This window comes from Carassius carassius, chromosome 14 (genome assembly GCF_963082965.1).
Source record: "Carassius carassius chromosome 14, fCarCar2.1, whole genome shotgun sequence".
NCBI lineage: Eukaryota > Metazoa > Chordata > Actinopteri > Cypriniformes > Cyprinidae > Carassius > Carassius carassius.
Genome location: NC_081768.1, coordinates 10,537,713 through 10,551,205, shown reverse-complemented (window position 1 = coordinate 10,551,205; position 13,493 = coordinate 10,537,713). Strand labels below are relative to the sequence as shown.

The following is a 13,493-nucleotide window of genomic DNA, read 5'->3' as shown; positions in this document are numbered from 1 at the left end:
ACCACATTGTTGAAAACCTTTTAAATATATATATATAACATTTAAACTGGGAACAAAAAAATAGAATCCAAATAAATATTCTGGATTCTAAGGATTTTTGTGACAACTCTGATATGGGCAACTCTGTTGATATTTTTCAGGATGCTTTGCAGTTCCACACAAACTTGTGGCGTTCATACAGCTTAAGTGCTGCTGTCATTAACATGGAAGAGGGACAAACCAAATACATAGACAATTTGTAATTCGTAAAAAAAAAAAAAAAATAAAAAAACATTTTCACTTCAACTTTTCACTTAAACGGTCATGCTAATATAATTTGTATGTTTTATTCAATTAGAAATGATTGTAACAGAGAAGCATTTTCACTAGTGCTCTCAGACTTCTGTACGTCCGTCTGGTCTTTAGTACTGGGCTTAGATTCTTTAAAGAAGATTTCTACATAAATCTTATTTGATTTGATGTGAATATAAAGCAATACACTATTGTTAGAGGAAAGAAAGGAGGAAGAAAAGCCCTGTCATACACACACATACACCAATCAGACCACTTGCTACCAAGAAATAAATGTGCATCAGGGCGGACAGAAAGCCTGCAGGCAGAACGGCTTCAAAGCCTGCTCACAGTGTATGTGTGTGTATGTGTGTGTGTGTGTGTGTGCGCAAGTGCTTCCGCCCCCACACTGTCATTTTCACACCTGTTTCTATGTGATAAGACTCTTCTCCTTTAGTTTACTCTCATGATAATAAGGGCTTGTGCCTCCCTAAACTCACACACATGCACACGTACATTTACCTAAATTAGGACATAGCTTCTATTGTTTTTATATAAAGCTTACTATAATGACTCAAGAAGAATTCTGACCTTAAAATTATTTAATATTTTTTTATTTGGAACTGTGGTACTGTGGGCTGTACACATTCTCACAACACACAACACAAAAGCTGTTGGATCACAGGGATTCAGATTTGAATCCGACCTGGGCCGTGACCAATCTTGTTCCTCCCCTCTCTCCTTACTTTCCTGTCTACTCTATATTGTCCTTTAAATTTAAATCGCTCTTACTGATGTACAGTATTATTTTATTTATAAGAAAATACTTATTTTATAAAATGTATGGAGGTTTTAGGAAGTTCTGTTTGCTGTTCACTGCACACATAATGTACAGCAAAGTAACTGTGTGTAAATCTATTTAAAAAAAAAAGATAATATCAAAAACATAGTTCCTTGAGCTACAGACTCTTACTCACTCCACTTGTTGGTGCACACATATTCATGTCAAATAAAATACAATAAAACACACAAAAGGCTACAAGTGAAAAATCCACCAATGTTTCTTCCTTGCGCTATTCAGAATCAACACAAAAAACACAGACATTCTTCTCACACACACAAACAGACTCAAACAGACACAGATGAATGACAAACTGACTACACACACCTTCTGCCTGGTTATGATACTTCCTGATTTAATCTAACATCGGCTTCAACAGATTGGACAGCACATGTGGTTCTGTGTGTGTCAAAGAGATTAAGAGTGAATCAATGTAAGTGATTGGTTGAACTTCTCGCTCTGTTAGCCAGCATTAATCTCTGTGATTTATGACCGTCTTACATGCACACACACACATTCATGATTGTGTGCTTTGTCAACATCGCACTTACATATGTGCCACTGCTGTCCTACATTAAGCTCATTTACAGATCACACAAGTGAATCACACATAAGAAGCGATACCAATAAATGACAGAATGGAGAGATGGATGAGGTCAACACTTCAGAGGATGCCCAAATACTTGTCTAGGCTTGTGATTAAGCAAATCCATCTAAGTTCATTCCTGCAAGTAAGAAACCAACACACTCTGAAGAGATGCCAGTGTAACCAAATTCCAGATGCATTGTAGCTCCCAAATGGAAATGAATCATTGAGCAGACAGAAACGCATCTACACAGCAGTTTAGAATCCAAACAACAATGGAAGATTTAAAGAAAAAAAAAATGAATGGAAGATTTATGACTTAAACATGCTACAGCTTTAGTGCCAACAATATACAATACATGGTCCGAACATTTGGGGTCAGTACAAGAAAAGTCTCTTATGCACAGCAAGGATAGATTTATTTAGTGACACTGTGAAATCTAACAATTTAAAATCACTTTTATGTTTTAATATAAAAAAAATAAAAAAATAATTCCCTCTGATGGCAAAGCTGAATTTTCAGCATCATTACTCCGGTCTTCAGTGTCACAAGATCCTTCAGAAATAATTCTAATATGCTGATTTAGTGCTCAAGAAACATTCAGTAAATGGTGAAAACAGTTATATTTGTATATTTGTGGAAACCACTTTTTTTTCGGGATTCTATGAAGAAAATAAAGTTATTTATATAGAAATCTGAAAACATTGTAAATGTCTTTACTGTCAATTTTGATCAATTAATTACACGTTTGCTGAATAAAAGTATTTCATGTACAGTACACATAAACACTGATGATTTTATTAGCTAAAACGAAGAGGAGGGCATGAGATGGTGTGTTCAATTACAACAGGACCACAAGAACAGAGGTTAGACAGAGAGGGAATTCCAATCAATCAGTAAAGTTAACGGAGACTGACCATGGGGAGCACTGGGACTTTTCCCATGTGGGCTGGTCAACTTGCGGTTCAGCTGTCGTGACCAAATTTAGGAACAAAGTACACAACTATTTTAAAGGAAAAAGGTTTAAAGGGAAACATTGTCACACCAGCCCATTTAAAACAATGTAGCCACATCTGTTGGATTTTAAAACATGGTGCTATGATCACATTGCATTATGTATTTCTCATTCTAGACATTTAAAAATATATATTGTTTGTCGAGTGTTTGTCCAGTCCAGCTGTGTAATGTACACTTCTGTACAAAGGTTTAAAACATTTTAAAATGTGTTTTATTATCAAAATAGATTAATACAATATTTTTTCTAAATTTTACTGCTTTTACTGTATTTTCAAATCAAATAAATGCAGACTTGGAAAGCATAAGAGACATACTTAAAAATATATATATGGTTTACCTTTTCATTTAATGTATTAGCCTATTTAAAAGCTCAGTGCTGCTTTGTTTACAGCAGTAACAAATGAAACGCTGTGCTACTGTTCCATAAGTGCCCCCTGCTGTCAGAGAGTTAATTTGCATTCTCATTTAGCCTGTCTGATTCTGTTTCTTGCAGCGATGTTTTATGTAGCATAATTTTACAAAGCTGAAGTCAGACCATTATGTTTTTGCTTCAGATTTTCAAATTATACTATCTAATAATTTATATCAAAACTGCTCATGCTAAATGTTACATGTTTGTTTGGATTTTGATTCAAATGCAGTGATTCTGCAACTGTTTCATGCATTCTGATTCATATAAAGGCACAATCAGGGGAAACTGTGATAAACTGTGAAACCATCAGAATCCTAAAAAAAAATATATATATATATATATATATATTGATACAGAGTTCTGGTCAAACTGCCCAACACTATCTCAGACATACTAAAACAATATACCTGTAAATGAACTAAATAATAGAGCAGGCATGGTTTGTATTTGGCTGGTAAAGGTCCTATAGGCAGTTTTGTAGTCCCAGTCCATCCCTGAATAACATCAAACTCAAAATGTTCCTTTTTCACAAACAGACATGACCATTAACTCAACAAGCCCTTCCACCATCTTTCTCACTCTCAACTCAGAATCTAAACACACACACCCACAGAAACAAATGTAATCTTTGAAAAAGGCTGAAGATGCAGATCTCAATCTAGAAAAGGATTATAGGATGCCACTCCACTCAGACCTGAGGGGCAGACGAGAGTAAAGCAGATGCTCAGAGAACATCCAACTCTTTAACCCTTATACATGGCCAGCATGTTAACAAAGAACATAATAGTACAGCGGGTAAAATACATATTGAACACGTCACCATTTTTCTCAGTAAATATATATTTCTAAAGGTGCTGTTGACTTGAAATGTTCACCAGATGTCGGTAACAACCCAAGTAGTCCATACATACAATAAAACGATAATTACTGCAGACAATTACTGATATATATCATGGATTAATGGTTCCCAGCAGTGTGTACAGTAAGCTATAAGAGACAGACACATGCAGGAAAAATAGCGATTATCTGCATCAATCAGCCCTGAACATTTCTAAACAAGACACCTTTACCTTATTATCATTGACAGATATGGCCCATCCACTTTCCCACTCCCATTAATCCACACCTACTGTTTGCGTTTCCGAAACCAGCAGCATCTTAGAAAGCAGAGCTCAGCATCCCTGTTGCTGTTTTTGTATCGAAAGCTGCACTGTTATTTCATGCTCTGCCTAGTCTAGGCAGTTCATAAGACACCTGCATGCTGTTCAAAAGTTATCATTGATCTCAATGTGATACTTCCACCTTTTTTTTTGTCTTTCTCTATGGCTCAGGAATCCACAGTCAGGACAAGATGCTAGCAGAATACGGTATCATTATTTCACCATTTTTTTTGCAAGATTGTTCACTGTCTCTTCTTGTCAGCTGGGTACTGAAGCAAGTAATCACACTGTCTTCGGGACCAATTAAATGTGACTTCCCATCATCTTCCCAACAGTCTCACTTCCTGCACCACTAAACAGGTTAATGGAAATGATCAGTCAATCATTGTTCTGTCCATCTGTGTAACATTCTCTCTCCTGATCCTCTTTTTCTAAAGATACCAGATTAAATTTAGATAAATAATGAATCCTCATCAGTCTTCTGCTGCTCGCTATCCAGGCTGTGTCAACAAACACCAACATTATTCTTTGTCTGTCTGTCCAGGAATCAGTCAATAAATCCATGAGTTGAACCTCCTGACTGTTTTTCTCTCACAGCCCACACACACTCACATCTATCTTGCCATCTAGCATGTTTTTTGGTTCTCTCTGCTACACACAAACAACGCGCATTCTATTACAGTGCATGGGGACTTTTCTTTGGCTTCCATCTGTTTTAAGCTGAGCATTTTATATTTTCTATCCTTTAGTCTTTAATCTAACCCTTGCAGAAATATTTTTGGATTTTAAAATAAATGTTTCAAAATTAAAGTTGCCAAGTAAAAGAAGTAATGATGTAAAAACTGTGCCATGTAAAAGATAGATCCTTTCTGTATCTAAGTGAAACAGATTATCGAAAAAATTTATATATGGGTGGGAATTTAGTTCAGTTCATTGGTTGTTGTTTTGATAGAGGCAGATCTGAATGTGAGCTTCTAGTCAATTGTACAAAAGGTCCAGGTTTATGTGAACAAAATGCTTAGTAGTGCTGAGGTCCAACTAAAGATATACTGAAGTACATTTGATTGTGCTAAAGTGGAACTATAGAAAGTTGACTTTAGGTACACTTCTTATATCTTGCATTTAAAGAGAGCTATTATTCAAAGATCATACAATCCTTATCAAGACATGAAGACACAATTTAGGCTTAATATTAAGAAATGCACATTGTGCATAGGTAATACCTCCAAATAAAGTTTAATTATAATTTTATATCAGTAGCCTAAGTCTCGAGCGATATATCAGTAAATATGCTAACAGATTTGAACTATACTTACCTTTATAGAATATTGATGGTGCTTAAAATGTAAATCACAGAACATTTCTTCCACCACAGTTCTCAAATCATTTACATGTTTGCACACATCAACCAAACAGCAGGTTTGATATCAATGGCCATGAATAATCCTCATAACTAATCGCAACATGCCAAATTTCAACATTGTTACACACAACCGCTTCAGAAAACTTGGAATGTAGTGTACATGACATTCACATCACAACACTACACTACAGTCCCTGGGCACTATTCACTTTCATTATACAGAAAAGATTTGAATGAATGTCCTGCCTTTTCCTTTTGTGGGGTTACAGAGGGAAATAATAAATTCTAAAAGATGAGGGTGACTAAAGGACGTAGATGATCCCATGAACTCTCCATTTAAGGCATTTTTAAATATGCTTTATTAAAGCCATTTTTGCTGATAGGGACCATTAGCTGTTCCCAGACATGTAGGTAATTACAGGTTGTACTAACCTTGTGGGCACAATTTGATCCCAACCATTATGGCAAAAGCTGAACCCACACACATCCTCCATACAGATAGACACAATGCTGAGGAAGTTCATAATGATACCCATAATGCCCCTGTGGAGTACCTTTTGACCTTGCTCTCTCCAGGGCACAAGTCTGAAACACAGCAGAAATACGATATACACAACACAGGTGAAACAGGAATCATTCATCCATGCAGCTTTTTCTTTATTCATCTAATTTCCTTAATGGGTAAGGTGGTTAGGAGCACAATGGGAAAAGGCAGTTTTTTCTGTCTCATAAAAGACAATCATTACTCGTTTTCTCTCTGGCGCTCTTTGAAGTAAAAGGTCAAGTTGTGTGAAGGACTGCACTGTGTTTGAGTAATTATCTCGGACTGGAATTGCCAGAGTGTTGGTCTAATTATTTTTGCTGTTATAACCCTAACGAGCAGCAGAACTGTAGGCGTGAGCTGGCGGCTGCTAGCAGAGCAAGATCAGTGCTTACAAATGATCACTGACAATCAGACAGTCTCCTAAATTTTGCACTAAAAAAACACACATTCAGCCAAGCTCTAAATCACAAAAAACACAGCTGCGCTCCGCAATGTCACCTTTCCTGCGAAAACAAGCAGAGTGCGGCTGAACCAAAGTCTGGTCACACAAACCTTTCACATCTGATTGCTGTTTAAAGATTGAGGAAAAGACATCTCATTTGTGATTTTTCTTTCATGAGATTGAAGACGTTGAGTAAACTTAAGAACGGATGGATGAATGATTTCCCCCAAGAGGCATTTACCTTTCTTAGCAACAGCAGAATTCTGAGAATCAGTTCTTATTAGACATCTCCATTTATACTGGAATTAATTTTTCTGTATCTAGCATAATTCCAAAACAATTTTATTTTTAGCAAAGCATTAAATGCCATTAAGTGCTTGAGAGTACACAGAATTGGACGTTTAAATGTCAACAAACACATGAGTTACGCACCCGGAGGATAACGGAATGGATGGAATTAATAAATTGCATGGATAAATTAGTGAAAAAAAATGGTTCAGATTCTTTCAGCAAGGGAACACCATTTTCAGCTGTGCATTACTCTCAAAAACACTTATTCTCTGATGTGAGTGAACAAAATTGAGCTGACTAAAAGTACCCATTCTAATATTTCATGAGCAAAAGTTACAAAATATTAGTATCTAATATTAAAATATTAGAGTAAATCTACAGTAGCTGCTGTTTTCTTTTTACTTCCTTTTTTTTTTTTTTTTTTTTTTTTTTGCCTTTTACAAATACACTTCACTTTCTAACCTGTGAGCAGGCATGAGGAAAAAACTTTCTGGTTAAAATATACTCAGCTGTGAACACGCAAGCACACTCTCAAACTATTTCCGCAAATGGAACAGCTGTAATCATGTTAGCACTAACTGGAAAGTGTAATCTTGAGCTATAAAGCATGCAGTCACTCTCACAATGAGTGTGAATGCTCTCGTGTCTGTAGGGATTCCAGCACAAGATTGGCCACTCCAATGCTTATGTGAGACATGCAATGCACATGCACTCACAGGTACAAAATTACAGCCATATGCATACTTGCAATTTGGAAATATGTTCACAATGTAGACAGAATCTCACTCATTCTCTTAACTGCACTGTGATTCACACATACACTGTACGGAAGCAAAATGGTTTAAATGCAAATGTATTCAAATCTTGTAGATATACTGTACATCTTTCTTATTCCATTGAACATTGTTTTTAAAGAATAAACATTTGATTAAGCATAAACTTTAAAGACAAATATAAAAGTTGCCAATGGGGTAAGTAAATTAAGATAACATATCATATTATAGATGATATAGGTATTAAAAAAGGGTAAATTGTATTCCCCAAAAATTGTCATAATATCATATATTTACATTTATTCATTTATCAGATGCTTTTATCCAAAGTGACTTACAAGTGAAGACAACAGAGCAATCAAACCAAAAAAGAGAAATAATAAGTAAGTGCTGTGACAAGTCCCGGGTTGGCCTAATGCAGCACACATAGCAAGTTTTTTAAAAAAGAATTAAAAAAGATGATAAAAAGAAAACAAGCAGGTGGAGGAGAAAGAGAGTACAGAATGCTAGTGTCAGCAGGTACTTGCACACATAGACATCAAAGGGGGCTTGAGCACCTGCCCTTTTCCTTCCTTGAGAGAAAGGGTCATTTTTTTCTAATAAATGAATATATGTATATATGTGCATGTGAGGGTTTCTGTTTGTGCACAGCTTTCCCAGTCAACCAAATAAAACATCAAAATATCAGGTCAGGCCGAGTTCCGATGCCTTTTTCCCCTCTCCATCTCCACGCAGCAGGGCAGTGTGGCACACATTGATCAGCACATCACATTCAGGCAGAGAGCCGCAGAACTGAAGCCCTCCCTCCCTTTTCAGTTGTGTTTGTCTTGGTGTGGAGGTGAGTGGTGATGAAAAATAGACTAAGCTACCAGCTAATTATCCAGAAGACAAAAGGCAAATATAGTTAATTTGTCTTGCTAACATCCATGACTCATGAGCTAAGATGTAATAAGTTAGCTAGAGTTTAGCTAAGACAATATATCATGGCCATACAGGCTAACTTAATGGAGAAATGACAGCTGAATACAGTACAATTAATAACGACATCAGAATCGCCACACTAATATGCAAATCAGGCGTAATTAAAATGCTCTAATGTGCATTCATTTGACACAAGGCATTGTAGATGAATAGGATAAACAAAATAACCTTTTTTCCACTTGAGCCTCAAAATGTCTGTGCACATTATTTTTTATAACAAAAAAAAGAAAAAAGAAATAGAATAGCTGCTCGTGTTAGAGGGTCAAGTTTTTATAAATAAAATAAAACAAATAGATAAAAAATATGAATTGTATAGAGTGTGTGAGCATTATAAATGTAAATATTTATAGGAAAAGTTATAAAAATTTACAAAACCCTGTTTATGGCTCTAAGATTATAAATTACTAAATCAGTCATTGTTAGATGTATACACTTATTTGATATTGCCATTTTCTGATTAGACCTTTTATTACCTTTATCATCTACAGCTAATGATTTCTATAAATGTCAATAAAACACTTTTTGTATATTTTCTGAAATACCTGGGTTTATGGAACAGTTTATGGAACAGACTTAGGTAAACATTCTTATTCTCCATCAGAACAAAATCTGGTGGAATCATGGCTGAGCTTTGTTTAGATCCTGTTAATTGGCAGATGTTCTCTAACCTTAGTGATGTTGATGGGAGCCAAAGAGAACAGCAGGTGGGCTCAACTCACTGTGCAAGAATTAAAACCTCAAACCTGTACAAGTACAGAAATAAAATTAAAAGTATCCAAGATAAACTTTCAGAAACACTACAACTGTTATACAAAGAAGAACACATTTCAGAGAACAAAATAAATGTACACCCCAAAAGAAACCTTTCAACTATTCACACAAACCCACATAGAAGCACACCCATACTCCTCGCTCTGCGAATCTAAACCATGTCAGTTCTCATCACGCTTGTAGGTGCCAGGGAAGCCATCTTGATGGAGCGTTTCGAGGGTGTATGTGAGAACCCCCTGCCATGCAGACATGTTCAAATGATTCTCTATATAACAACCAGACACACATTCCCTCCATAAACACTCAGTATCGGTTTTCTTGACTGACACCAGCCCACATAATGCTGGGGGTCCTATTCTTAGCCTCCAGTGGCCCTTCGCTGAATTCCGGCATGTTTGGGTGGATTCTGTGACTCATTTGTTTTTATCTCTGTGCTGAAATGTTGAGTCAGGAATTGGACATCAGGAAACAGCAACATAAGGATGAGAGTAAACTCTCTCAAGATGTAAAGCAAAATGGTGAAAAGGAATCATTTCAGAATCTCAGCTCACTTTTCGAACACCTGTTGTGCTGACCGCTTACACAGGAGCAGTATGCTTTTAAGCAAACCTGAACAAATAGTCCACTTGTGAACAAAACTATAATGCAAGATTAAATAGTTATTTTACATTGTGGTTGCATGCATTTCTGAGTACCTGCAAAAATGCTGCAAGTAATCCAAATTTGTTTTGGACCAAATTTACAACTGTATTTATTTAGCACTGGCCACTTGAAATTTGATCACTGAGTAGAGGTTAGGAGACAGATATAGAGAGGAAGAGAGAGAACGAGAAAATTGAGGACAGTGTAAATTATTTAATTTGAAGATTCACTGCTTAAAAGGCGAGACTCACCTGTAGTTCCACCAACACCTGAGCTGCACACTCTTCCTTTCAGAAAAGAATTTCTGACAATATCTCTCTCATGTCTACATTATAATACTGAGAATGAAAAAAAAAAAACACCAGTATTATAAAACCAGACAGACGGTTTGTGTTTGTCACCAGACAGAGTTGCTTCCTAGCAACCAATAAAATCTGCATTTGAGAAAATATATATTTCAAAAGTTAATGTCAAATTCAAGGAATGATGTTCCTAAATTCTAACCCACTACTGGGAAGAGTGGTAACACTAATACTAAGAAATGAATACATTAATAAATAAATACATAAATAAATAGGCCTACACATGTATAGAAATTTAATTTTGCTAATAAATTGTTATGCTATACCTCATCGCAGTTTTGACAACTGCAATTCACAATATCAATGTAATCATATACCATCCATTAACATGTAAAAAATTTAAATTATACTTTCTTACCTCAAATTTGGTTTCTGTCATGTAATTCCTTCTTATTTTTACACTTACAACTTCTACAGTCACCTCGGGAGGATGGTGGTCGTGGATGATACTGATTTCACACCTGTAGCTCATTGTACATGTGTATTTGTACATGTAGATATTTTGGTTATCTAAAACACATACGCGCGAAGTTTGACATGCACTTTATTTAATAAATACAAAATAACACTTTTGAAGAGGAACTGACTTTTGATGTCCAGTGAAAACATCACAAGCAGCTTGACGGTCACACTGCAGCACAGCAGTTCATAGCGCACAATGACCAAAATCACACAAGCTCTCGTGAAACGTAAATTGCTTTGAAAGTTTATTTCACTTGTGGCCTATGTCAGGCTTTTCTTCTTCTTCGCGGGCTCAGTTCTGTGCGCTCCCGAAAGGAGCGGGATGTATGTATCGCTACGCGACGCGCGCATGGCACCTTCCCACGCGTTCCCGGGCGCGTCAGACCGGCGCGAGGAGCTTCTCACCTCGAGCTCGTGCGCGCGCAGCTCCATGAGTTCCAGCTCGTGCTTGGCGGCGGTTTCTAGCACCTTCTGCTTGTTGTAATAGATTACGAAATTGTTGATGATGGGGTGAATGGGCAGCGCTATGGCGATCACCCCGCACAGGAAGCTGATGGCCGCGTTGCACCGGCCTAGGGTGGTTTTTGGGTAAATGTCCCCATAGCCGACGGTGGTCATGGTGATGATGGCCCACCAGAAGGACTGGGGGATGCTTCTGAACAGCGTCTCCGGGTGGCTCTGCTCCATGGTGTACCCGAGCGCGGAGAACACAAAGATGCCCACTCCCATGTACATGAGGAGCAACCCCAGCTCCTTGAAGCTCCGCTTGAGCGCGTACGTGAGCGTCTGCAGGCCAGAAGAATGTCGTGCTAGCTTGAAGATGCGCGCAATGCGCATTATGCGGAGCGCCTGCACCGCCTGCTGCACGTTAACCAGCTCCATCATGGCCGTGCCGAGGTACGTGAGAACCAGCACCACGTAGAACGGCAGGATGGCCAAGAAGTCTATCATGTTCATGAAAGAGAGCGCGAAGCGCACCTTGTTTGGGGATGATGAGAGGCGCAGCACGTATTCTACCGTGAACCAGCCGATGCACGCCGTCTCGATAGCATCCAGGGTCGGGTGCTCAACGCGGTTCCCCTCGGAATCCTCCACCTGGAGGTCCGGTATGGTCCCGAGACACATCACCAGAGATGACACTAGGATGAACAGGAAGGACATGACTGCAATTACGCGTGCGGGGAGCGAGGACTCTGGTTTCTCCATGAGCTTCCAGAGGAACTTCTGCCACCTTTCAGTGCGGCTCACGTTAGGGTCACAGTCCAGATCATCCAGGATCAGTTTCACCTTGTCAGCAATCTCTGCCAACTCTTCCTCCTTCTCATTCAAGTCACTCTTGCAGCATTCGTCCAAGTAGCTCAAGTCGATCTTCCAAAACTCCATCTCTTTGATAAAACAAATAGGGCAGATCCCCCGCTTCATATGGATCTCTCCAAAGTAGTACACTTCCACGATGCATTTAAACGAGTCGGGATCTCTGTCGAAGTAGAATTCTCGTTTTCCAGGGTCGTAATCATCGCAGAGCGAGGAAATGACATCAAAACTCCGAGTTGAGCAGTTCACTAGTTCGGCGAGCCTGCTGTCCGGATAACGGTTCAGAATGTCTCCGCACAGCACCAGCCGCACGCCGCCTATGTTCACGGCGATTTCTTTCTCGTCGCTGCTCGACGAGCCGTTACAGTGCGCGAACCGGGTCCTCGGTAGCGTCCACATCCTCTCAAAACATTTAAATGGCGTTAAATGTTAGGAACGGTGAGTTGTAAGGAAAGGCGCATGGAGACGAAGAGACCTCTTTTGTCAAAAGAGGATTCTGATCAACTTCGTAAATACTAAAGACATTCTAAGAGAGTAAAATGTATACATTTTGTCTCGGAAAAAAAAGCTTTGATAAGAAAAAGAATCAAGAGAATTCTATCTTGATTCAAGTAGATAACATTTCTGTGCGCTTTTGCGCAGTGAAAGCGCGCAGTTGGCACAGCAGTAACAGGTCTCCCCCCTCCTCCCTGAGCACCTCTCTCTCTCTCTCTCTCTCTCTCTCTCTCTCTCTTTCTCTCTCGTAACCCCCGATCCTTTATTAATATTTCTCGCCTGCTGTTTCCTGCCATTTCCAACCTGTTTTTAACAACTATTTTGCCCAACTTACAAAAGACCAATAATATTGAATAGAGAGCGACTTTAAAAAATGGGGGAGTGGGTGTTGAACTTTTATAAGGATTTATATATATTGTTTCAGGCTCACTTATTATTGATACTTTTTAACAGTTTTTTTTCTCGCGCAACGCAAATTGTAATTCTCCGTCAATAGTGCAGTAACTAAAACATAGGTTGTAAAGAGGGGAAATCTTGTCGTAAAGTTTTGCGATTTTTGTGGTAAACATATATAATCTTTTTTTTTATCTTTTCACAGGCAATTGTTGTGAGCTCCGACTTAAACAGTTTATTCACGGTTGTTCACTCACCTGTTATTGCACAGCCCACAAGATACTGGAAATTTCCATAAAGTCCAAGTTGATTCATACATCACAGGCATTTTTCACAGGAAGAAAGTATGTGCTAAATAAAAACACTGAATAGA

At 38.1% G+C, this 13,493-nt stretch overlaps 1 protein-coding gene across 1 annotated transcript; it reads right to left on the bottom strand.

The window, feature by feature from the left end:
* Nucleotides 1–10,686: 10,686 nt before the first annotated feature.
* LOC132156527 (potassium voltage-gated channel subfamily F member 1-like) lies at nt 10,687–13,119 on the bottom strand. Its single transcript, XM_059565493.1, has one exon. It carries the CDS (start codon nt 12,629–12,631, stop codon nt 11,180–11,182), a length of 1,452 nt encoding a protein of 483 aa, XP_059421476.1. The 5' UTR covers nt 12,632–13,119; the 3' UTR covers nt 10,687–11,179.
* Between the last annotated feature and the right edge of the window lie 374 nt (nt 13,120–13,493).